Source organism: Eulemur rufifrons, chromosome 19 (assembly GCF_041146395.1).
Source record: "Eulemur rufifrons isolate Redbay chromosome 19, OSU_ERuf_1, whole genome shotgun sequence".
NCBI lineage: Eukaryota > Metazoa > Chordata > Mammalia > Primates > Lemuridae > Eulemur > Eulemur rufifrons.
Window position 1 is genome coordinate 10,377,497 of NC_091001.1, and position 23,737 is coordinate 10,401,233.

Below are 23,737 nucleotides of genomic sequence, written 5' to 3' on the forward strand. Positions count from 1 at the left end.
TGGTAAAATATATCTTTTCACTGTGTTCTTCAAAAGTCTTTTAGTTTTCTTGGTCCTTTGTTTTTCATACATGTTTTATAGTCAATTTGTTAAATCATACACACACACACACACACACACACACGCCCCTTATAACTCTTTTGATTAGGATTGCATTGACTTTACAGGTAAGTATACAGGGTGTTGTCATCTTTGCAATATTCAGTCTTTCAGGTATTCCTATATTTAACTAGATTTTCTAAGTAAATTTTCTTAGTTGAGTTCTTGCAAATCTTTTTTTAAATTCCTAGGTTTTGTAATTGTATTGTAAAATCCTAGGTTTTGGTAATTTTGCACTTTATGACACCATTTTTAAGGTTTCATTTTGTTTGCTGATATTTAGGAATGGAGTTGACATTTATATGTCAACCCTATAAACAGTAAATTTGCCAAATTCATTTTTTAAACAACTCATTTTGAGGTATGATATATGTATAATAAATTGTAATCACTTAAAGGATGTAATTTGATGAGTTGTGAAAGTTGGGTAAACCCATAATTTTTTTACCACAGTTAAGAAACAGAGCAGTTTTATTACCCTTAAGAGTTTTCTGGTGTCCTTGTTATAGTCCATCCTCTTTCACACGCCCGTACAGAATCATATGGGATGTATGGTCACGTGCCACACAATGTTTAGGTCAGTGATGGACCACCTGTGTGACGTTGGTCCCATAAGATTATAATGGCTACACCGTACAGCCTAGGTGTGTAGTGGGCTATACTGTACCATCTAGATTTGTGTAAATATACTCGATGAAGTTTGCTGAATGATGAAGTTGTCTAATGACCCATTTCCCAGAATATATTCCTGATAAGCAATGCATGACTGTACTCCTTTGTGTCTGGCTTCTTTTCCTCAGCATGATGATTTTTGAGATTTATTCATATTATTATGTTTATTCTTTTTTTTTTTTTTTTTTTTGAGACAGCGTCTCACTCTGTTGCCCAGGCTAGAGTGAGTGCCGTGGCGTCAGCCTAGCTCACAGCAACCTCAAACTCCTGAGCTCAAGTGATCCTCCTGTCTCAGCCTCCCGAGTAGCTGGGACTACAGGCATGCACCACCATGCCCGGCTAATTTTTTCTATGTATATTTTTAGCTGTCCATATAATTGCTTTCTATTTTTAGTAGAGATGGGGTCTCGCTCTTGCTCAGGCTGGTCTCGAACTCCTGAGCTCAAACGATCCGCCCACCTCGGCCTCCCAGAGTGCTAGGATTACAGGCGTGAGCCACCGCGCCCGGCCTTATTATGTTTATTCTTAATTTTTTTTAGTAGTATTCTCTTGGGTCCATATGCTACCTTTTCTTTTTTCTTTTCTTTTTTTTTTTGAGACAGGGTATTGCTCTGTCACCCTGGCTAGAGTGCAGTGGCATCATCATGACTCACTGAAACCTCAAACTCCTGGGCTCAAGTGATCCTCCTGCCTCTGCCTCCTGAGTACTGCAGGCGGGGACAACCACCCCCCAGCTGATTTTTCTATTTTTTGTAGAGACAGGGTTGTCTGTGTTGCTCAGACTGGTCTCAAACTCCTGGCCTCAAGAGATTTTCCAGCCCCAGCCTCCCAAAGTGCTAGGATTACAGGCGTGAGCCACCCTGCCTGGCCACCACCATTTCTTTATCGTTCATGTCTGATGTCCATTTGGGTTTTTTCAAGTTTATGACTATTGAGAATAAAGCTATGAGGATTTGTATACCAGTCTTTCTGTGAACATCTGTCTTCAATATTTTGGAGTTTATAGGATTGAAATATCTGGGCTCTTAAGTTTGGTGAATGTTTACCTTTGTAAAAAAAATACCACTCAGTTTTCTAAAGTAAATTTGCCATTTTTTGTTCCTGCCAGCCATATTTAAATGTTCTAATTGTAACATATATCTTCCAATACTTGGTATCAATAACTTTAATTTTAGCTATCCTAATGTGTATGTAGTGATATCACATATTCATATATCTTCTTTTTTGAAGTATCTATTCAGATTTATTTCCCTTTTAAACTTGAATTATGTTTCTTAATACTGGATTGTAAGAGTTATTTTTTGTTTTGGACTAGTAATTGTTCAGAAGTGTGTGACATTATAAGTTTTAAATTTTGGTAAGATTCAATTTTTTAATTTTTTTTATGGGTTTTGGTGTTTTATCTTATTTAAGAATTCTGTGCCTACTCGGAGGCTACAATGATTTTCTTCAATGTTTTTCAGAATTTCTAGAGTTTTATCATGAACATTTAGGTCTAAACTCCACTTTGAGTTAATTTTTGTGTATGGCATGATGTAAGGGTTGACATTCTCTTCTTCTTTCCATTGAGGTAACCAATTCTAGCAAGATTTTTGAAAAGACTATCAAATTTTCAGTACATTGCTTTGGAATCTTTTTCATAAATCAATGGACCATAGATGTTGTAGGATTATATGTGGATTTTCCATTCTCTTGGTTTATATGTCTGTACTTCCAGCAATGGCACACTGATTTGACTACTATGGTTTTAGACTAAATATTGAAGTTGTATAGTGTAAGCTTTCTAATTTTGTTATTAAAGAGTTACTCTGACCGCTCTAGGTCATTTGGATTTGTATATAGAGTCCCCTTGTTAATTTCTATTTTTAAAAAAAGCTCACTGGAATCTTGTTTGGGATTGTGTAAAATCTATATATCAATATGTGGAGAGTTGATATCTTAATAATATTGTCTTTTCATCCATGAACATGGTATACCTGTCCATTTATTTAGGACTCCATTTTCTCGGTAATCCTTTATACATATTTTGGTAATTTCCCCATGATATTTCATGTTTTTGTTTGCTATTGTAAGGAGAATTGTATTTTCAAATTATTTTTCCAGTTGTTCATTGCTAGTATATAGAAATACTATTTTATTTTATTTTATTTTTTTTTGAGACAGAGTCTCACTCTGTTGCCCGGGCTAGAGTGAGTGCCGTGGCGTCAGTCTAGCTCACAGCAACCTCAAACTCCTGGGCTTAAGCGATCCTACTGCCTCAGCCTCCCAAGTAGCTGGGACTACAGGCATGTGCCACCATGCCCGGCTAATTTTTTGTATATATATATTTTAGTTGTCCATATAATTTCTTTCTATTTTTAGTAGAGACGGGGTCTTGCTCTTGCTCTGGCTGGTCTCGAACTCCTGACCTCGAGCGATCCACCCGCCTCGGCCTCCCAGAGTGCTAGGATTACAGGCGTGAGCCACCGCGCCCGGCCTAGAAATACTATTGAATTTCATTTATATTTACCCTTTATCCTGAGACCTTGCTAGACTGACTTACTAGTTTAAGAAGTGCATTGGTAGTTTTTAATTTTTTTTTTTTTTTTTTTTAGCATATTCTACTTGCAAGATACCTTGTCCTTACAAGGTACCTTCCTTTCTAATCTGCATGGCTTTTATTTCTTTCACTTGTCTTATTGCCTAGGCTGGGATGTCTGAAATAATGTGAACATAAGTGGTGAGAGCAGATCCCCTTGCCTTGCTCTCAATCTTAGGAGAAACCATTCAATCTTTGATCATTAAATATAATGTAGGTTTTTAATAAATGCCTTTAACTAGGTTAAGGAAGTTTTCTTCTATTCCTAGTTTGCTGAGAGTCTTTGTCATGAATGGATGTTGAATTTTGCCAATTGGTTTTTCTGTATCTATTGTCATGAGCATGCTATTTTTCTCCTTTGTTTTTTTAATGTGGTGAATTATATTGATTTTTCCAATGCTAAGCCAACTGTGCTTTTCTGGGGTAAATCTCACCTGGTAAGAATTTATTATCCTTTTTATATATTGTTGGATTAGTCTTGTAAAATATAATTTGTGATTTTGTTTATTTGTTGTATTTAATATTTTGTTAATTTTTGCATCTGTGTCATGAGAAATATTTAGTTGTAGTTATGTTTATGACTGGTTTTGGTATCAGTTATGTTGGCCTTACAGAATGAGTTGGAACCTATTCCCTCTTCTCCTATTTTCCAAAAAAGTTTGTGTAAAATTAATACTATTTCTTTAAATGTTTGGTGGAATTCCCCAGTGAAATATCTGGGCTAGAGTTTTTTGTAGGTAGATAATTAATTACTAAATTCAGTTTTTTTAATACATATAATGCTATTAACATTTTCTATTTAATCTTGTCAGATTTGGTTGTGTCTCTTAAAGAATTGTTCCATTGCATCTAAGTTGTTGAATGTATTGGCATAAAGTTTTTCCTAATCTGTAATTATTCCTTTAATATTCTTAGGATTTGTAATGGTGTCCTCTCTTTTGTTTTTGATATTGGTAATTTGTGTCTCTGTCTCTCTTTTATTTTCCTTTATTGATGTTTATCAATTTTAACCAGCTTTTGGTTACAATGATTTAAAAATTTTGTCCATATCTTATTTCATTGATTTCTATTCTTTATTATTTCATTGCTTCTAGTTACCTGGGCAGACAAATATCTATGAGAAGTTAAGGATGTCCTCATCTTTACCTTTAGATGGAAAATAAAACTATTTCCTATAGTAATAGGTCTTCATTATCTTGTTTCTACCGTGTTTATCTCTGTCATTGCTGTTATTGTATTGTATTCTAAATTATTACCTATAATATCTTTCTCCCAAGACTGTAAGATCTTTGAAAGAAGGTCTTGTATGTATTCTCATATTATGTTCATAGAGCCAGGTACATTTTGACTCAATATTATAAAGCTAATGACAAAAACTATATAAATACTGAAATCTAGTTAGTAAATTTGTTTCTATAAGTTGTATGGCTAGTTTTGAAATTACTCTATGTGCATGCTAGCGCTGGACAAATACATTGATTTATTTTTGTAAATTATAGATGTGAGAAGAAAATACTTGTAAAATCCAGTGATGAAATCTCTTCTTTTAAGGCTATGTAGAAAAATGCATTTGTGGAATTTGGCCCTTCTCTTTATTTCACACCAGACTTATTTTTTAATATTGATTTTTCTACCAAAAGAATGTATATCTCTCTAATAAATCTTTTACTCAAATAGTAACTCATAAATATTTTCCCCTTTGCTTTAAGCTATTTCCGTGAGAGAAGAAACATTGCTACCTCAACTGGAAAATCTGTGACATGGCAAAGTGAGTCTGTGTGTTTAAAGTCTCTGTAAATTAGTTAGCACTCAATTTGATAGCCTTAATGTGTTAAAATCATGGTTGAAAAGGCAGCCCACCTGTGGTATAGAGAATAATGGGAATAACTGTCTGCCAGTGTTCATAGTTACTTCAGACACTTTTAAAAGTGAGTGAATAAAAGATAGTTATATACACTGAGACTTGTGGAAATTTATACATGCTAATGTAAAAAGCTTTTTAAATACAAGCTTCATTTATCATTAGCCACAGTTGAAGGTGTTTAACTAAATTAAATGGTTTCTGGCAGTCTGAGCAACAGGACAAAAGATATATGGAAAGTGGTTTTGCCATGGTAACAGGAAACGGCTAGCACTGTTGCTCTGGTAAATTGATCATTGACAGAGGCTTTTCTTTCTTTTTGGTTTTGCTTATACAAGTTCAGGAACATTCTTTTCGATAATACCATGTCAAACACTTGACTACTGAATCTTTAAAAATTTTTTTTGCCATAACAGAAATGCAAGTATTGAGAATTCTTTCTTGTAGATGAGTGCAATTCAAGGGTGGTGGAAATTGTCTTGAAATAATTTATTTAGAGGTGTGTTATTAGCTATGGTATTGGAAGAATTATATTAAGTAGATTCTGGGATTTTGTGTGATATCTAGGTGTTAGTGGAATTTTTATAATTGTGAATTATAATAGAATTAAGATTAATTTTCTATCATTTAGATTGTTTCCTTATTTAGGAATTACCATTGTTAATGGCACCATGACAATTTCTGTTGTATGTGGGCAGTGTACTTGGTTATATTAATGTGGATTTTAGGGGTTGGTAAGGATACGTGTGACAGGTTACAATTTAAGAAACAGTCATGTGTTGTGGCCGTGAACTGAAGGGTGTACACAGTGAGTGCTATAACAAGAAGGCCACAGGGAGAATTGATTGGGGGATAAGAATTATGAACATAATTTTGGACTCTCACAGAATAAAGCTGAAGTTGTGATATTGCTATAAAATAATTAAGCACGTGCTTTTTTTCCCTTTTTAAAATAATATTTCATATTATTCACATCTTTCCATTCTCATCCCATGATTTCCGCAAGAGTCAAATGAAGAGAATTCATCTTCCATCTTTCCTTATGGAGAGACCTTTCTCTTCCAGAAACTAGAAAATTCCAAGGTTAGTCTCATACATTTTAATTTTTTTCCATAATCAGTTTGTTGCTTTTCTGCCTATATATGCCTCTTCATTTTCTTCTAAGTTATTAATATTTGAGGAATTCATTATAATGAAGAATGAAATTTCCAGTCAGTAAAATTTTTCTTCAGTAAGATGATGGTAAATCTATATCTTTGTTTTTATTTATTTATTTATTTTTTTGAGACAGAATCTCACTTTGTTGCCCAGGCTAGAGTGAGTGCCGTGGCGTCAGCCTAGCTCACAGCAACCTCAAACTCCTGAGCTCAAGGGATCCTCCTGTCTCAGCCTCCCGAGTAGTTGGGACTACAGGCATGCGCCACCATGCCCGGCTAATTTTTTCTATATATATTTTTAGCTGTCCATATAATTTCTTTCTATTTTTTTAGTAGAGATGGGGGTCTCGCTCTTGCTCAGGCTGGTCTCAAACTCCTGAGCTAAAATGATCCGCCCACCTCGGCCTCCCAGAGTGCTAGGATTACAGGCGTGAGCCACCATGCCTGGCCTATCTTGAGAAATATATATCCTAAAAACATTTTCATTTTGATTTCAGGAATATAGGATTGTGAGTTTTAAAAATTTGCCACAAGATAAAGTTACTTTAATTAAAAACAAAAACAAAACCCCCATAAAACACAGAAACTCTAGATTTTGCTTTGCCTTGTATACAAATGCAGACTTCCTAAGTGTGTAGGCTTGCAATTATTTATATATTTTAATTATTTGGTTTATCACTCAGTCTTTCCTCTTCAGTACTTGTGCTCTTTTGCTATTTTATTTCTTGGTCTCGATAAAAGAAGTTGGAAGACAAAAATAAAGCCAGGGAATAAAATACATGAATTTTGTTCTTGGTTAGCATCTTCTGTTTTTCTTAGTTGAATTGATGATTTACTAATGATTTAAGTAACATAGTAAAAACAGGCATCAAAAAGCTACTGTTTAGTATAGTCTTAATAATTAAATTGATTTTTTTCTGAAAATTGATCTAAGCAATTAGACATCTGTTTAGTAAAACTAAACTCAGATATTATGGATTTTTGTAGGATATTGCTACACACACACACACGAACCCCAAAACACAAAACAATAATCTATATATTTTTTAATATAGAAAAGGTCTATAAAGAATGAATTTTGGACCCATGAAGAAACACTCAAAGGGGAATCAACTACTGCAGGGAACTCTTTTATCATCAGATCAAGGTATGAGGTCATGATTGATGATAAACTGTTATAAAATGTTTTCATTCATAGTGTAATATTAAGAAAATAGCTTATATGTTGAAATATTTCCTTTCTAAATGATTCCATAACATCAGTTTTAATCATTGACATATTAAATTCAATTCTGCGAATTATGTATATCGTTATGTTCTGTGGCAGACTATTTTTGTCTTTCCCTAATTGAAACCACCCCCCCTCCAAAGTAGCAAATATATGGTGACCATGATTACACCTTAAAGATGAGAATCTTTGTAGATATAAAGGAAGAAGGGGTAATGCAAAATATCACTGTATGAGTTGCAGAATTTTACAAATATAATATATCCTTTTTATTAGAGATTCACAGTTGTCCAGTTATTTGGATCACATGTGAATTTGTAGGCACCAACTTAAATTTTTTTTCCCCTCAGCTTTTTTAGATCTTGGCGTGCTGGATCATTACCTGGCATTCATTTTATTTTCTATTTTTCATTTTCCAAGGCTAACACTGTTGTAGGTTTCCATCAGTTAAAGCTAAATAATTGAATACCTTCAGTAAGCATTTGATTTGAATCTATTATAATGCAAAACATGGAAGGGCCAGCAGACATTATTCTTTAAGGAAGTAATGGTTTTTAGAACTCTGTGTCCAGAAGGAGATGATTTGACTCCAGGAGTATCTGTTTCATCGATTAGCAAAGCAAATTCTTGTAGTGAGTTTTAATTTACATACATGACAGAGTGACTCTATTATGTCATTCCTTAAATCTGTAGGAACATGCTTAGCGATTATGAATGTGTTGCAGTAAATATTATGTTACACAGCTTTACCTTCTGGATGTGCCCTGACCCCTTCTTATTCCCTAGCTAGCCATGTGCTGCAGTGTTTTTCCTCACTAGCATGGTAATACAATACTGACGCTCTCAGCAGTCAGGCTTACTCTTGGTTTTGTTACATTATGGTGGAACATGGAGTCCTTGGAGTTGATTAGAGGAGAGTAGAGAGGGGGCAAGTTGGAAATAAGATCTCCACACAGATAAGTTAGTGGTTCATGATGTTGCCCAGAGAATAGAGGTTGGGCTGGCCACTTAATTATGCTATTGAAGACATTTTAATTATGATGCAAAGAATATGACTAATCTCCATCCTTACCACCCCCAGTGCACCCAACCCTCCAAAATAGAAGCCATCAGATTAAAGTATACATAAGAAAAAAAAGTTTTAGTGATGTCCAAATATGCCATAGGATAATGAAAGATTTCTACTTAATTTTTCTGGAAGAGTTTCACAAATTATCAGATGGGTAAATTGAACTCTAAGATTTTCTTGGCCTTAAATTTTGGTTATCAGTTGTTTATGAATAAAATAAATGTCACTGATGTTTTAAGTCAGACATAGCATGTTGAAACGTTAACACCATTATTTTCCATTTAGCATATATGATAACAGGAAGGAGAAAATAAGTGAAGACAAAGTGGAAGATATTTGGATACCTCGAGAGGACAAAAACAATTTCCTGATAGACTCTGCTTCCGAATCAGAATACTCAACAGTAGAAGAATGCTTTCAGAGTTTACGAAGAAAAAATTCAAAGGCATCTAAATCTAGGACTCAAAAAGTATTAAATTTGGACCCTGTTAATAGGCACAGTTACCCGTTAAGCTCAACAAGTGGAAATGCTGATTCATCAACTGTTTCCTCAAACTCAATATCTCCGTATGCCTGTTTCTATGGATCGTCTGCAAGGAAGGTTAAATCGGGGTGGCTAGACAAACTGTCTCCTCAAGGGTACGTATGTATTCATTTCACAAATGGCATATTTTCAAGTTTATCCATCTCGAAACCTACCACCCCAGCCTGTTACCTACACACACACACACACACACACACACACACAGAGATGCAGTTTTTAGGGACTTTCAGTACACTTGCAAATGCTATTCTCTAGGCATAAGGAGAAAGATGTGCAGTGCAATGCTGCATTAAGGTTCTGAACAGCAAATTGAAATGCAAAGTTATGAACGCATACCTATATTCTCAACGTTACTTTCTAACTTCATGCCAAAATGTACTATCCTGTGTCCCAATATGTAGCAAAGAAAAACAACACAGACTGGGTTAGTATTACTCAGCCTACTCTTCGGCTTTTGCTCATGTCTCAATAGTGTTCTGTTTGAGGATACAAGGCTTATTGTAGTTAGGAAAAAGTACGTCATTTTTAGATTTAGATCTTCACTGTTATTGATATATTGTTTTGATTTTTTGTATGTTGCACAGAAGGTCAGAGTCCCTAGAATATTATACTTTTCAAACAGATTTATCCTTTCTGATGTTTACAAAGAAACCTCTGTCCCTTAGGCATTTTACGGTACTGAGGCATCTTTGGGGAGGGATTATGTTTAATTAGAATTGTTTTCTGGCATCCTTATTTTTGGATGTCATTTTGAAATATTTACTTGAAATGTTTCTCACGAGTTATTAAATTATTTTGGGATGAAACCTCTCATGTTCAACGTGGCAAGTCACTACCAATGAGCTGTTTCCTCTGCTGTTTCCTTGAAAGTGTGCATCATTTCTAGAAATCCTTGGTTTGATCTAAAATAATTTGGCTACCAAAAAAATTACTAGAAAAAGCATTAGATGACTAATTACATTTCTTAAGAAAGCAAAAATACCCCAAAACTTTTGTAGTTAGTAATACGTTAGTACTTTATATATTTGCATCATTTTAGGAGATTCGATTTTGAATAAACCAATGCGGAGTACTTCTTAGTATCAGTTATTTTGTGTCACTCCTTTCTGGTTACATTGTGATGACAAAATCATCTGCTGTGTGTATTGTCTGTGTTTATCAGTCATTGGTATTATTAGTGAACGCATACTCAGATATTAAAATCATGAGTCCACACTTGAGTCTACACACCAGTGGAATGAAACAGCTTGACTATTCTGGAATCTTTCATTTGTGTAAAATAACTTATTTTGGGAGATCTCAGTGCTCTCTCAAAGTGCTCCTAGAAGAATTAGCGGACCCTGGGTATAGGGCCTCCAGCAGCTTGGTTTCCTGCGTGACCTCTGGTGGCATCACGCTCTTTGCAGGGCGGGTCTGTTTATGCTCCAGGCAGCTGACAAAGCTTGACCATTATTGGTCATCTCTGGACGGTTAGAACATTTCCCTCTCTATCAGAACTTTGACTTTCCATTCTTTCTATTCTGAACCTAAGGTTAGATGCTATAAGTTTTCTAGATTTATATTTTTCCATTTTAGGGAAAATAATTGAGTTTTCTGGCTTAAAGGTTTTATTTTTGTTTTTTTCCTGGATACTAGGGTGAATGGAGATAGGAAAGTAAATAAAGGAGCTTGTCACCAAGAAATTTAAAAACTCTTCTACATGCTTATATTGCTGTGACTTAAAAGAAAATATGTAACTGGCCCAAAAGCATGCATTAGATCAGAAGTAGAACCTGACATTTTTCTTTTCCTGATTAGACTCTGTAGGCTATTGAGAGGGTGTTTAAGATGCTCATTAAGTACCCATTCCTTATGCAGAGGTTGCAGAGCCCTGTTTAACTCATGGCCACGTGTCTCTTTGGTGCAGGTAGCACTGATTGAAATGGCATTCTTAATTCCATAGAGCAGGTGTCAACAAACTGTTTCTGTAAAGGGTCAGATAATAAATATTTTAAGCTTTACAGCCGTATGCTCTCTGTTGCAACTATTTAACTCAGCAGTTGTAGCATGAAAGCAGGCATAGATAATACGTAAGACAATGAATAAGGCTATATTACGATAAAATATAGAGGCAATAAAAAGCAGGAGTCCTCCTTGGGGACCTCTGTACTTGCTTCTCTTTCTGCCTGAAATGCTCTTTCCCCAAAGAGCAGCATTGCTTGGACCTCATCTCTCTCAAGTTTATGCTCTAATGTTTCCTTTGCGTTTAGGCCCTACCCACCAAATTTAACACCAACTGTCCCTCTCCCGGCTGCCCCCTCACTCTTAAGATATTTTCTTCTTCAGGGCTCCCTGGGGGCAGTCATCTACATTGCTTTCGTTGTACTTCAGTTGTACTTTGATAGCCTTTGTAGAGCATTGCCTAGCACATGGTGGATGCTTAGTATTTGTTGTTGAAAGAATCAGTAAAAACCTAGCATTAGACATTTTTTTTTCTTTTAATTTTTCTAAAAGAGCTATTTAAAAAAAATAGAAGGACTTTGTAATGCAAATTGCCGAACTCAACAATAAGTTAGCAGATGAAAATCTGTAGGTGCTATTGATAGAGCTGGTATACATTAACAGAATAGTGAACTCCCAGTCTTTTTATATGTTTCTCCCTTAAAGACATATATATGAATTATCAAAACACAGTTTTAAAACAACCACAATCCAGTTTATACTTTTTCTTGTAGCTTTTGAAACTGTCTTTTGTTTAATGAAAGGTATTAAACAATTCATGATCTGAACTTATTTCACATACTTAAGTGTCTATTTGCTTTTGAAATGGAAATGCCAATTCTCAATCAGTGCACAGTATATGAAAACTGTCCAATATTTAGTTAAAATAATTGTATAACATCATACAACAAAAGAAATACTGAAACATTTTCAAAGTATGAAGTTATTTAAATATTTGAATAAACTAAATATAATGTGCCTAAGACTAGTGGTTTTAAAAATTATATGAAAGAAACTTGATGAAATGTCAAAGTTGGGGCTGTTACCAGTGTTTCAAACAAGTCAAACGAGATGAAAAATTATTAAATGATACTTGCTTTTAATAACATCTCATTGGGTTTTGAGGATTTAAAAAATTCTTCTCCTCTACCTTTCCCAACTGTAATTAATAAGCTCAAGCTTTTCAGCAGATCTGCATAGATGTAAATATGAAAGACTAGATATAATTTATTTTAGTATTTCCCAAATATGTAACTCATAGAAAGAGTCCTGTAAATTGCTATAACGTGCAATTGTTGAACGTGCTTGCCACTTTTGTAGGAGATACATAAATTGCATTGTCCAATCTGCCACAAGGAAACCCTTCTGACTTTTTTTTTTTTTTTTTTTTTTAAGACAGGATCTCACTCTGTCTTCTGGCTAGAGGGCAGTGGCATCATCATAGCTCACTGCAACCTCAAACTCCTGGGCTCAAGCGATCCTCCTGCCTCAGCCTCCTGAGTAGCTGGGACTACAGGCATGTGCCACCATGTCCAGCTAATTTTTCTACTTTTTGTAGAGACAGGGGTCTTGCTCTTGCTTAGGCTGGTCTCAGACTCCTGACCTCAAGTAGTCTTCCTGCTCTGGCCTCCCAAAATGCTAGGATTACAGGCGTGAGCCTTTTCATTTTTTTTTTTTTTTAAACTTGCTATTTTCTAAAGTCGTTTGGGTGTTGAGCATAACACACTGAGCATATTTATAAAAACTGCTATGTATATTAAGGAATTTGTACTTTACTTGACAAGATGTTTTAGAATTTTATTTCTCAGCTTAATACCTCTTTTTTTTTTTTTGCAATTTTTAATTTTTTTTTTTTAATCACGAGGAAGACTTACATGGTAGTGTGAGCCTGAGACATCAGAAGCTCAACAGTTAACTCAGCATTTGAGGTGGAGGGGTACAAAGATGAGCAAGATGTGTTCCTTGTCTTTGTGTATATTCCATTTAGGGCAGAAAAGAAATATATACACATGACAGTAAGACCAAAAGACAGAGTATAATAATTGGTACAGAAAGGGTCACCGAATATAGAGTCATAAGGTTATAGAGGGTTGAGAAAGCATTTCTTCAAAGACCTTCCAGGGAGGAAAAGTAGCAGTTGAATTGGCCTTTGGAAAATGGGTAAGGTTTTAGCTGACATTTTTAGACGAAACACTTGTCTGGCTAGAGAGAGAGGAAAGGCCCTGAGGCGGGTGACGTCTGGAGTGCCGATGCGTGAGGCAGTGAGCAGGGGTTAGGACCAAAGCCGAGTAGGGGTCATTGTGCTGAAAATGCAAGGCTGGGCTCTAGGACCGGGAGGGAGAGACTCCCAGGGAAAAGCATGCTCCCAGCGAACTGAGAACTAGGGAAAACGGAAAAGCCAATGGCCAGTTACCAAGAAAAGGCCAGATGCCGACCGATGGCTGGGTGTCAGAGCACCCAGAAGCTAGTAGCCTACGACCTGGCGCGAGTTCAGAGTTTATACCGTTTGTGCCTTTGTTGGTGACCGATTTCCCAGCCAAAGCCCATCTCCAGGACTGCTTTCTCAGAGCTGTGCCCACCTGGGTGCCCACGTGTCTGAGTGCCTCACGTCCCCGGTGATGCTCTTTTCTAGCTGTGCGTTCAGTGAAAGGCAACAGTTGTGGGAAGTTGGCGAGTCTCTGGCTGACTAGGGTGTTATGTATCAATCACCTTGTTGAGCTTAAAATTGAATCTTAAATCCCTGATAAAAAAGTATCGTTTTATAACTGCAAATAGGTTGATTGTTTCTCAAATCACTTGCCACTGGTAAAGATTATGCCAAAAAGAAAAGTTTTAGTATTTATTTGTAGTTTGAGGAAAAATAATTTAGTTGTGGTCTTCATTAAAGTAATGTGGTTAATTCCTTTTAGACAATCTAGCTGCAGAGAAAAGAATAGGGCATGGGAACCAGAGACTGAAGTTAGCGTTGTCAAGACACTGTTCTGTTGCTATGTGAGTCAATTTCTCCGAAGCTGCATTTCCCACATTAAAGTGTAAGGTTAAGACTTCTCTGTGGGATCATTTAGAAAAGTAGATAACTTAGGGCCTCTTAGTTGGTGCTCAGTAAACCTCAGTTTTCTCTCACTTCAGAAGAACACCATTTTATTGCAGGTGACCTTGGATAATGTTACTAAAAGTATGTCCTAGTCAGTGCTTACCTTCACAAATACAAGGTAAAGAAATCATGTGTTCACACTGGAGTTCTAAAATTCAAATTTTTAGTTGTTATAAAACAAATAGTGTGTGTCAGAAAATTCTACATGGCCTATTAAAAAAATATATATATAGCAAATTTTCCTCCTCTCCAATGTCTTTACAAGAGGCAGACAGTTTCAACTTATTTTATTTTTAATTTTTTGAGACAGAAGCTCAGTCTGTCACCCAGGCTGAAATGCAGTGGTGCAATCATAGCTCACAGCAACCTCAAACTCCTGGGCTCAAGCGATCATCCTGCCTTAGCCTCCCGGGTAGCTGGGACTACAGGCACACACCACCATACCTGGCTGATTAAAACAATTTTTTTTGTAGAGATGAGGTCTCACTATGTTGCTCAGGCTGGTCTCGAACTCCTGGGCTCAAACAATCCTCCAACCTTGGCCTCCCAAATTGCGAGATTACAGGCATGAGCCATTTCACCCGTAACTTTCAAGTTTTTTAGTAGTCTCTCTTGATATTTACTTTGTGTTTCTTAACAAAATTTTTATACTGATTTTTTTTTTTTTTTTGGTTTTTCAGTGTTAGGAGCTAATTATTGATGTACCACCATGAAAGATCATATTCACTAATTTTCACCACTGTCCCCTTCCCTTGTAGCATAGACCCAATTCTTTTTCTTTTAATATAGTTATATAAAATGTTTAGGTTCTAGCTATAATTTCATTTAATTAATTAATTCATTCATTTTTGAGACAATTCTCCTCTGTTGCCCAGGCTAGAGTATAATAGAATCATCATAGCTCACTGCAACCTCAAACTCCTGGGCTCAAGCAATTCTTCTGCCTCTACCTCTCTAGTAGCTAGGACTACAGGCATGCGCCACCATGCCTGGCTAGTATTTTTATGTTTTGTAGAGACAGGGTCTTGCTGTGTTGCCCAGTTTGGTCTCGAACTCCTGGCCTCAAGCGATCCTCCCACCTCGGCCTCCCAAAGTGCTGGGATTATAGGCATGAGCCACCGTGCCTGGCATATGGTTTAGTTTTGTATTCTTATGACTTCAAATGCTACTCATATTTGAGCTATGTAGCATAATACGATTTTCTTTCCTTTACAACTTTTAGTTTTCTTTGGATTAATAATAGATTTTTTTGTTTGCCTAATTGTTTATATACTTATTCATTCATTTGAAAATTCTTCCTAAGAGCTATAAATCTTAGAAGTAACCAAAATATATGTATACCTATCAATTGTATTATTTTGCAGACACCCGAGAAGACTGTAGCGTGGGCTGGCTGTTCTCCAGGCCGCTGCACAATTGGCGCCCTGGGAGCTCCTCATTATCATCCTGGGGATTCTCTGCGCCTCCCTCTTGTGTTTCTGTGTTTCCTGAATCTCACGTCCTTGCCTGTCCAGCCCTGCCTTTTCTTTGGGTAAAGCACAGCTCCTGGAAGCTTCCCTCAAAAAGATAGATAGGATGTATATTTTTTGAGACCTTGCTTGTTTGAAAATTTCTTTTTTTCTAACATTCTTATTGATAATGTGAAAATAATACTCTCTCTAGATTAGCAAACCATAGGCTTCTAGATCCCTTGCCTTCTAGAGCTAGTTCTGAGAAATCTGATTCTTGATCCTTTCTATATAGCCTATTTTTCAGCTCTAGGAGGTTTTCTTGTTTATTTCTTCAATAACTTCTATTTTTTCTTTCTACAATTCCTGGTAGTTTGGTGTTGGGACCTCTTGCCCCAAAACACTGATAAAAATCTAGCTTTTTTATTTTTCATTTTTGCCAACTGGAAAGTTTCTCTAATGGTATTTATAATCTACTTTTTTTTTTTATTTTGTCCTTAATATACAAAGCACTTTCTTTTCACTATTTTTTTAGTAGCATAGTGTTATTGTTTTAGAGATACAATATATTCTCTCACCTCTTTGAGAATGCTAATACTTTTTTTGAAGCTTTCATTTAGTGTAGAGTCTGTTTCCTTTAAATTTTTTTTTGGGGGGGCTCTTGTACATCTTTTACCTTTGAGGTGTTTCCTGAAATGTTTTGTTAATCTTGGGCTATTCACTTTAAAGTGAGATACTGCAAAGCTGATTGGAAGCACGTAGGATGATCATGATTGGCATTTTCCTAATATATTTTGATGGAGAATCCTCATGCTAGTATTATTGAAATGAATCTTCTTCCTGAGGGTTATAAGCCTGGTAACCAGCTTTTTGGGGGCTTAGTAGGGAAAATGGACTTTGAGCATCAATAGTTATGATGCAGAATTTTACTCTGCTGTTTTTTATGCAGTTCCCTACTTTGAGCCATGCCTGGGTCTCCCAGTCCAGAGATCCCTGTTCTACCCTCTCTAGTGAATACAGTTCTACTATTCTGCTGGATAAGGGGTGGGGGACAGTTTTCCAGCAGTGTGAAGTGAGAGAAGGATTCTGGGATGGGGCAGTGGGGGGTGCGAGTTTACATCTTGAACTGTCTTTCCATACATCTTCCCATTCTGTGCACCTCGTCCTGGCCTTCATAGTCACTTCCAGAGTTACTTGGTGCTCATATTTCCTGAGACTTTCTGAGGCTCTGTGGGGGTAAATTGGTTTTCCTCTTAATTTGATCTAATGCTGGTTTAGCAATCAGTTCTTATCTTTCTTTCTGCTTTCCAGATTTCTAAATATTGTTACTGTCATCTACTTCTCTGGCCAATGTTGTCTTGCAGGTATTTGTTTTTATTTATACTTTGAATCCTTTGAAGTCTTTTAGTGATGTTTGGGGAGGAGTAGAAGTAAATGCAAGCTTTCAATTGATCACCTTAACTGCAGGCTGGTTCATGTTGGAATTTTTAGAGTATGACCCCATAAAATAAAGAGGCGTGAATCTTTTAACATAGGTTTTCATATACCACATCATGTAAGCACTAGGCTTTTTGTAAGCATTTTATAAACTGGTAAACGCACATTAAAATTCAGGCTTTATCGCTGATTTCTAAAAGTCTTTATAGTCTCTGAAATTTTATGTTGAATACCTTTTTTTGTTGTTGTTTAAAAATGTAGGTATAGCAGAGATAGAAGCTATGATTGAAGAGAATTTTTGTTTTTGGCCACAACTCATTTAGTTGATGTAATCTTGGAAATTATCACTTTGGTTTGCTTAAAAATAAGGCCTTTTAGAAAAGAAAAGTGCTAGAATTTTATAGAAATATTTTAGTAATTCCTTTCATCTCTCTCGATAAAATACTTCATTACTAATACTGCATCATTTAAAAGTCTTATATTTAGAAGAGTAATTAGATAAAATTAATAATTAGCTGAATAAAATGAGTAATTAGCTAAATAAAAAATCTGTACATTTGGAGATTATAGTAGTTCTAAAAAATAGTCTAGTGAGGGTTAAAGGAGGCAATAAGATAAAATATGCTATCATTCTTTAGGATTATGTAAACAAGGCAGATGAATCTGGAACAGCATGTTGATGATATCTTTTTTCTTTGAGATTGTTTAGAATAATTGAGAAGTATGTTTCTGATGATTTAAAATACCATGATTAATAAAAGCCATAAATTTGACATAGTGCCTTTGAGACTCATTCCAGTTGTGTGATTTTTAAGGGTGACAGTTTGGTAGCCTCTGACACCTTAAATTGATATCATTGTTTAGCATGCTTGTTAGATTTTCAGATTTTTTTTTAAGCTTACAGATGTAGTCTTTAAAAAAAGAAAACTCTGCTGGCACTTAGGAATGAAATTAAACAGGAGTGCCTCTATGTGAGTACTTCGTAAACAGAGATTTAATTGTGTGTGTATACAGTGTTGTTAAAAAAGAATTTTTAAGAAAAACATTTTGAGACAACAAAAACTGATACCAGATGGTGAAGCTGTTTTTATGAAAGCAGTTGAAACTTTACACCACCTGCCCTACCAGAGCTCAAGGGAAGAGTTTATAGAAATCCGTTCAATAATACTGCACAAGCCTTATAAATTATTCTAAAAAAGCTTCTTAAAGAAATGTTTCCCTTCAGAACTCTAAAAACAAAATAAGATAAAACCCAGGCTAATGTGTTTCGTATCTACTTTACCTTTTTTCCTGATGGAATTCTGAAGCACTTTGCAAGATTGAACTCACACAGAAAATGTGTAGAGGTCAAATGTTATTACTACCTGAAGGGATGTCCAGGATGCTTTGCTATAAAATCTGCTAAAGTCTGTTTTGTGTGGTGGTTAGGAGCACAGTCTTTGGGAAGAGACTGCCTGGATTTGACTCCATATGTGTTCTTTACTAGTTGTATAACTTGGGCAAATTATTGTATTTAACCAACCAAAGCCTTTGTGCCTTCATCTGTAAAATGGGGATAAAAATATTACTTGTCTCGTGGTAGTTTGGAGGATTAAATGTGTTAGTATTTGTTTGTGGCTTGGTATAGTGTCTGGAACAAAGCACTATATAAGTGTTGGCTATTTTTATTACTAAGTATAGTGCCAAGTAAGTTCTTTATTGACTGAAACTCTAAAGTCTCTTTTTTGTGTAATCATCATTACTTCAGATCTAATTTGTATTGTGTAGTAGTAGGAACGGCTAAGATAGCATTGTCTTTTATACCTTATCTTTTTTTTTTTAACGTTTATGAAACAAATTAAGCTGTTTAATGAAATTTAAGGGAAAAGCAAAACTTCAGAGAAAACAGTACTTTAGCAACCTTTAATAGTATGTATATTAATAATATATAATTTCTGTGGAATTAGTTGCCTGATACCAAATAAACTTTTATAAATATATGGGAGAAATATTCAACTCTTGCATAGAAAAGATAATTCTTAAAAATTTAGTATTCTCCAACATTAACTTAAAAATTTACATTGGCATTTAGAAGCACAGTACTTCTCAACATCTGCTTTTGATTGCTTAGTTGAAATTTTGATTAATTTGTAGAGTTTACAATATTAATCTAAGCTTCCATTCACTACTGTGAGAAAGGATTTAAGTATAAGTTCTTATCTTTAATTAGCCAATTATTAGAATTGAGTGTTGAAATTCACATGCAGAAAATACTTAATTGAATGTTGACATGTTTAATGAGCAATAAGATTATTCAATCTTTATATAAATTAGTTTTGGAAACATCTTAAATTGGTTATTTTACAGTTTTAAGTAGGAAAATATCAAATGCATAAATTTTAAAGAACTAAAATTTTTTTCTTTTTGTTTCCAGCTTTTTTGAAGTCTGACTGACAAATAAGAATGTATATATTTAAGGTTTACAACATGATTATTTGATATCCATCATGAATGATTACCAAACAAGTTAATTAATGTAACCATCACGTGACAGGGTTACCCTTTCTTGTGTGTGGTGAGAACACTTAAGATCTCTTAGCAAATTTTAGGTGTACATTATTATTAACTGCAATCACCATGCTGTACATTAGCTCTCTAGAACTTATTCTTCTTATAACTGAACATTTGTACCTTTTGGCCAACATCACTTACATGTAAAATCTAAAAAAGTTGAACTCATAGAAACAGAGGATAGAATGATAGATGCCAGGGACTAGGCATTGGGGAGAGATGGTGGTTAAAAATTTAATTCTAAAATGTATTTTAAAGCTACATGAAAATTAATGGTGAGTATTCCAAGCTTTCTATGGACTCTATGACTCTATGTTTTTTGTTGTTGCTGTTTAATAACAAGGTAGGTCTACAAAGCTTTTTTTTTTTTTTTTTTTTTTTTCCATATAAAGAATCTGGGGCTGGGCGCGGTGGCTCACGCCTGTAATCCTAGCACTCTGGGAGGCTGAGGTGGGAGGATCCCTTGAGTTCAGGAGTTCGAGACCAGCCTGAGCAAGAGCGAGACCCTGTCTCTACTAAAAATAGAAAGAAATTAGCTGGACAACTAAAAATATATAGAAAAAATTAGCCAGGCATGGTGGCGCATGCCTGTAGTCCCAGCTACTCAGGAGGCTGAGGCAGGAGGATCGCTTGAGCCCAGGAGTTTGAGGCTGCTGTGAGCTGGGCTGATGCCACAGCACTCTAGCCCGGGCAACAGAGTGAGACTCTGTCTCAAAAAAAAAAAAAAAAAAAAGAATCTGGTCTTTAGTATTTGAAAAAAGCAAAAAAATGAAATTAAGGGGGAAGTGTTTCAATAGTGTTTATTTTCTATATTTATAAAATACAAACTTGAGTAAGCATCTTTCAGTGAAAAATATATTTATTTGTTCAGTAAATATTAAGCACATTTTATATGCGAGGAACTGGGGTAGTCACTGGTGTTAACATTGATACACAGAATCGGTTTCTGTACTCAAGGATCTCAAAATCTGAGTAGATGGATATCCTAATTGATTTGGTCATTACACATTTTATGCATGTATCAAAATATTACATGTGCTCCATAAGTATGTATAATTATGATGTAACAAAAAATGCATCTTAAAAAAAGAAGATAGGGAAACTAAGGCCTGGGTCAGGGGAAAAAACTAGTATAGGTGATGGAGGAAGCAAAGCAAATATGTAACTATAAATTTTGCTAAGTGTTGTTAAGTAAAGGAATATCTAGATCAAGAGAACAAGGGGACCTGAAGGATCTATGTGCTAGTGAGAGATGGCCACTTGGAGGGAATAGCTTTGAAGCTGAGATCTCACAGGTAAGGAGGAGCCAGCCAAGGCAGGAGCAGGCAGGGAGCTTTCCGAGTAGAGAAAATGGCCTATGGAAAGGCCCTGGGGCAGGAAAGGGTCTAGAGAAGAGAGGCAATGTGGCCAGGGGCTGATGTCCACAGAGTACAGATTTTTTTTCTTTTTTTTTTTGATTTCAGAATATTATGGGAGTACAGATGTTTTGATTACATGGATTGCTTTTGTACTGCTTGAGACAAAGTTGTAAGTGTGCCCATCACCCAGCTAGCGCACACTGTACCCGTTAGGTGTGATTTCACCCATCTCCTCCTCTGCCCTCCCACCTGCGTGATTGCTGTTGAGTGTCACTTCCTATGGTGCACATGAGTGCTGGTGGCGCGGAGGCAGAGACAGGCGCACTTAGACACTGCTGGTGGGACCGCAAACTAGTACAGCCTCTGGAAAATAGCATGGAGATTCCTCAAAGAACAAAAGCAGTTCAGCAGTCCCACTGCTGAGCATTTACCCACAGACGTTGCTGGCTGGCCGGTGAGTGGCCGGCAGCAGAGGCGAGGTGTGGCGCCGGGATTGCAGAACAGCGCCCTCCACCGGCAGAGCGGTTCTCAGCTGCTGCAGCTTCTCCTTCCGCTTCACTGTGGGCTGGGATGTGTCCTGTTGACCTGTCCCTCTATAGATGATTACAGAAGATTTAGTAATCTTTAAAAGTATTGAGTTTAAAATGGATGGACACATCAAGTAGTTACCTGGTGGTTGGGAACATTAAAGTGGCCAGTAGACTGTCGTAGCAGTGGATTCTCTCAAGGGCTGAGGTTTTTGTTGACCCTCCTGAGAGAGCCCAGGGTAGAGTATGTCCTTTGCAGTGTCAGTGCCTGAGAGAGGAGAGACGTAGCTAGTCAGGTAGTGGCTGCTTTGATCCTTAGGCGTAACAACTACTAAGCTCTACTTTGTATCTTTTCTTCTTCGTTTTTCTGTGGACACAAATGTGAAGCACCTAGATGATGCCTCATATTGCAAACTTTCTATCCAGATGGTGATGGGATTCTAAGGCAGCTTTTTGAGTCTGAGTGGCTGCAATTAAACAATCTTATGTAAGCCATGTTAAAATAGATTTTAAAACCTTTTCTATTTGATGTTTTGGCAGGTTTTGAAGTGTTGAATTTAATTCTGAGTTTTCCAAAGTTATACTGCCTTCTCCTATTCTTTTTTTTTTTTTTCTAGAAGATACTGATTATATGGGTGCTGTCATTTGAGGTTTTATTTGTCTGTTATCCCGATGATGTTGCAAAAAGGATTGTGCTTAGTCACATCACTCATTCATGCAGCAAATTCTTTTCCAGTGCCACATTTGTCTCTGTGTTAGTTGCTGATCATATAGTAGAGAACGAAACATTCGTGAACTTTCTCCTTGCAAAGTGTAAGGGCTGGTGCAGGAGACAGACATTACGTATGATTAGAGATTACGCTTTGAGAAGGAGTGACTTTGGGATCTGCTTTGGATTGGGTCATCAGGGAAGGAATTTCTCTGCAGAGGGTTTAGGTATAACTCTGAAAGATGAGTTAGCAAAGGGCATAGAGGTTGTAATGGGAAGGCCCTGAGGCCTCTATCTCCCCGCAGATGTTGATTATTTTTATTTTAAAATGGAGGATTATATGTACTGCTGAGCTCTAGCTTATACCCACTCACAGTGCAAGGTTGGTGGGGCCCCAAAATAAAGCCTTGATTTATTGAGTTGCTGTTGGGATTGTGTGGGAAGGTGTGTATTTGCCTGTCTTTATGGAAGATAAAAACATGAAATGAGTGCAAAGTGATTAATCAATGTATAATCATTGTGTGTTTGCTTAATATTTCTTTACCCGTTAACTTTTAATGCTGGGAATTTGAAGAAGACTTGGGTTGCTGGAAGAAAGAGAAACCAGATGTCTGTAACACTGCTGGGTGTTGCAGTGGGAAGAAAACACATTCTAGACAGGCCAAGAGATGTTACAAAGGAGAAAGATGAGGAAATAAATGGAAAGAGGGCTGGTAGTCAGTTGTGGTTATATGATTTTAACATTTTTATATGTTCTTATTCATAATAAATTCAAGGATGTGAAAATATCTGCACTGATGATGTTCAAAAATTTTCTCCATTTGATCAGATTTGCTCTAATTTTAAGTGGAATAAATTTGCTAATGATTAATGTAGGAGGCTTGTATTTCAGTTGAATACTAGATGTGGGGCTGGGGAAGTAGCCTAGAACAGAAGCTTTTCACACTCCCTAAAGTTCTTTTGCCATTGTCTGAATCTGCTAAACGCCACAGAAAGTTACAAAATTTTCTCATTTTAAACATATTAGAAAACTGCAAAAGCAAAAGGTAGACCTGGCTGATGTTTACCTCTTTGTTTTAGAAATGACTTTTTTTTTTTTCCTTTAAATAGGAAGTTAGTTTCCATTTATTATCTGTGTTAAAGGCTAAAAGTATCTAGATGGTATCCATTCGAACTGAGAGCCATGTAGAGTAGTGGTCCCTAACCTTTTTGGCATGAGGGACCAGTTTCATGGGAGACAGTTTTTCCATGGAACGGGGGAGGGAGGGAGGGATGGTTTCGGGATGCTTCAAGCACATTACATTTATTGTGCAGCCAGACCTCTCTGTTAATGGTAATCTGTATTTGCAGCCTCTCCCTAGTGCTAGCATCGCTATCTCAGCTCCACCACAGGTCATCAGGCATTAGATTCTTATAAGGAGCCACA

The 23,737-nt window shown here is 36.2% G+C and overlaps 1 protein-coding gene across 1 annotated transcript in view; it reads left to right on the forward strand.

Moving 5' to 3' along the window:
- ARAP2 (ArfGAP with RhoGAP domain, ankyrin repeat and PH domain 2) overlaps positions 1-23,737 on the forward strand; it is a 178,182-nt gene that overhangs the window by 25,281 nt on the left and 129,164 nt on the right. The window contains exons 3-6 of the mRNA XM_069494099.1: positions 5,059-5,117; positions 6,217-6,293; positions 7,423-7,514; positions 8,950-9,303. Coding sequence (XP_069350200.1) covers positions 5,059-5,117; positions 6,217-6,293; positions 7,423-7,514; positions 8,950-9,303 — 582 coding nt within the window. The remainder of the gene's footprint in view (positions 1-5,058; positions 5,118-6,216; positions 6,294-7,422; positions 7,515-8,949; positions 9,304-23,737) is intronic.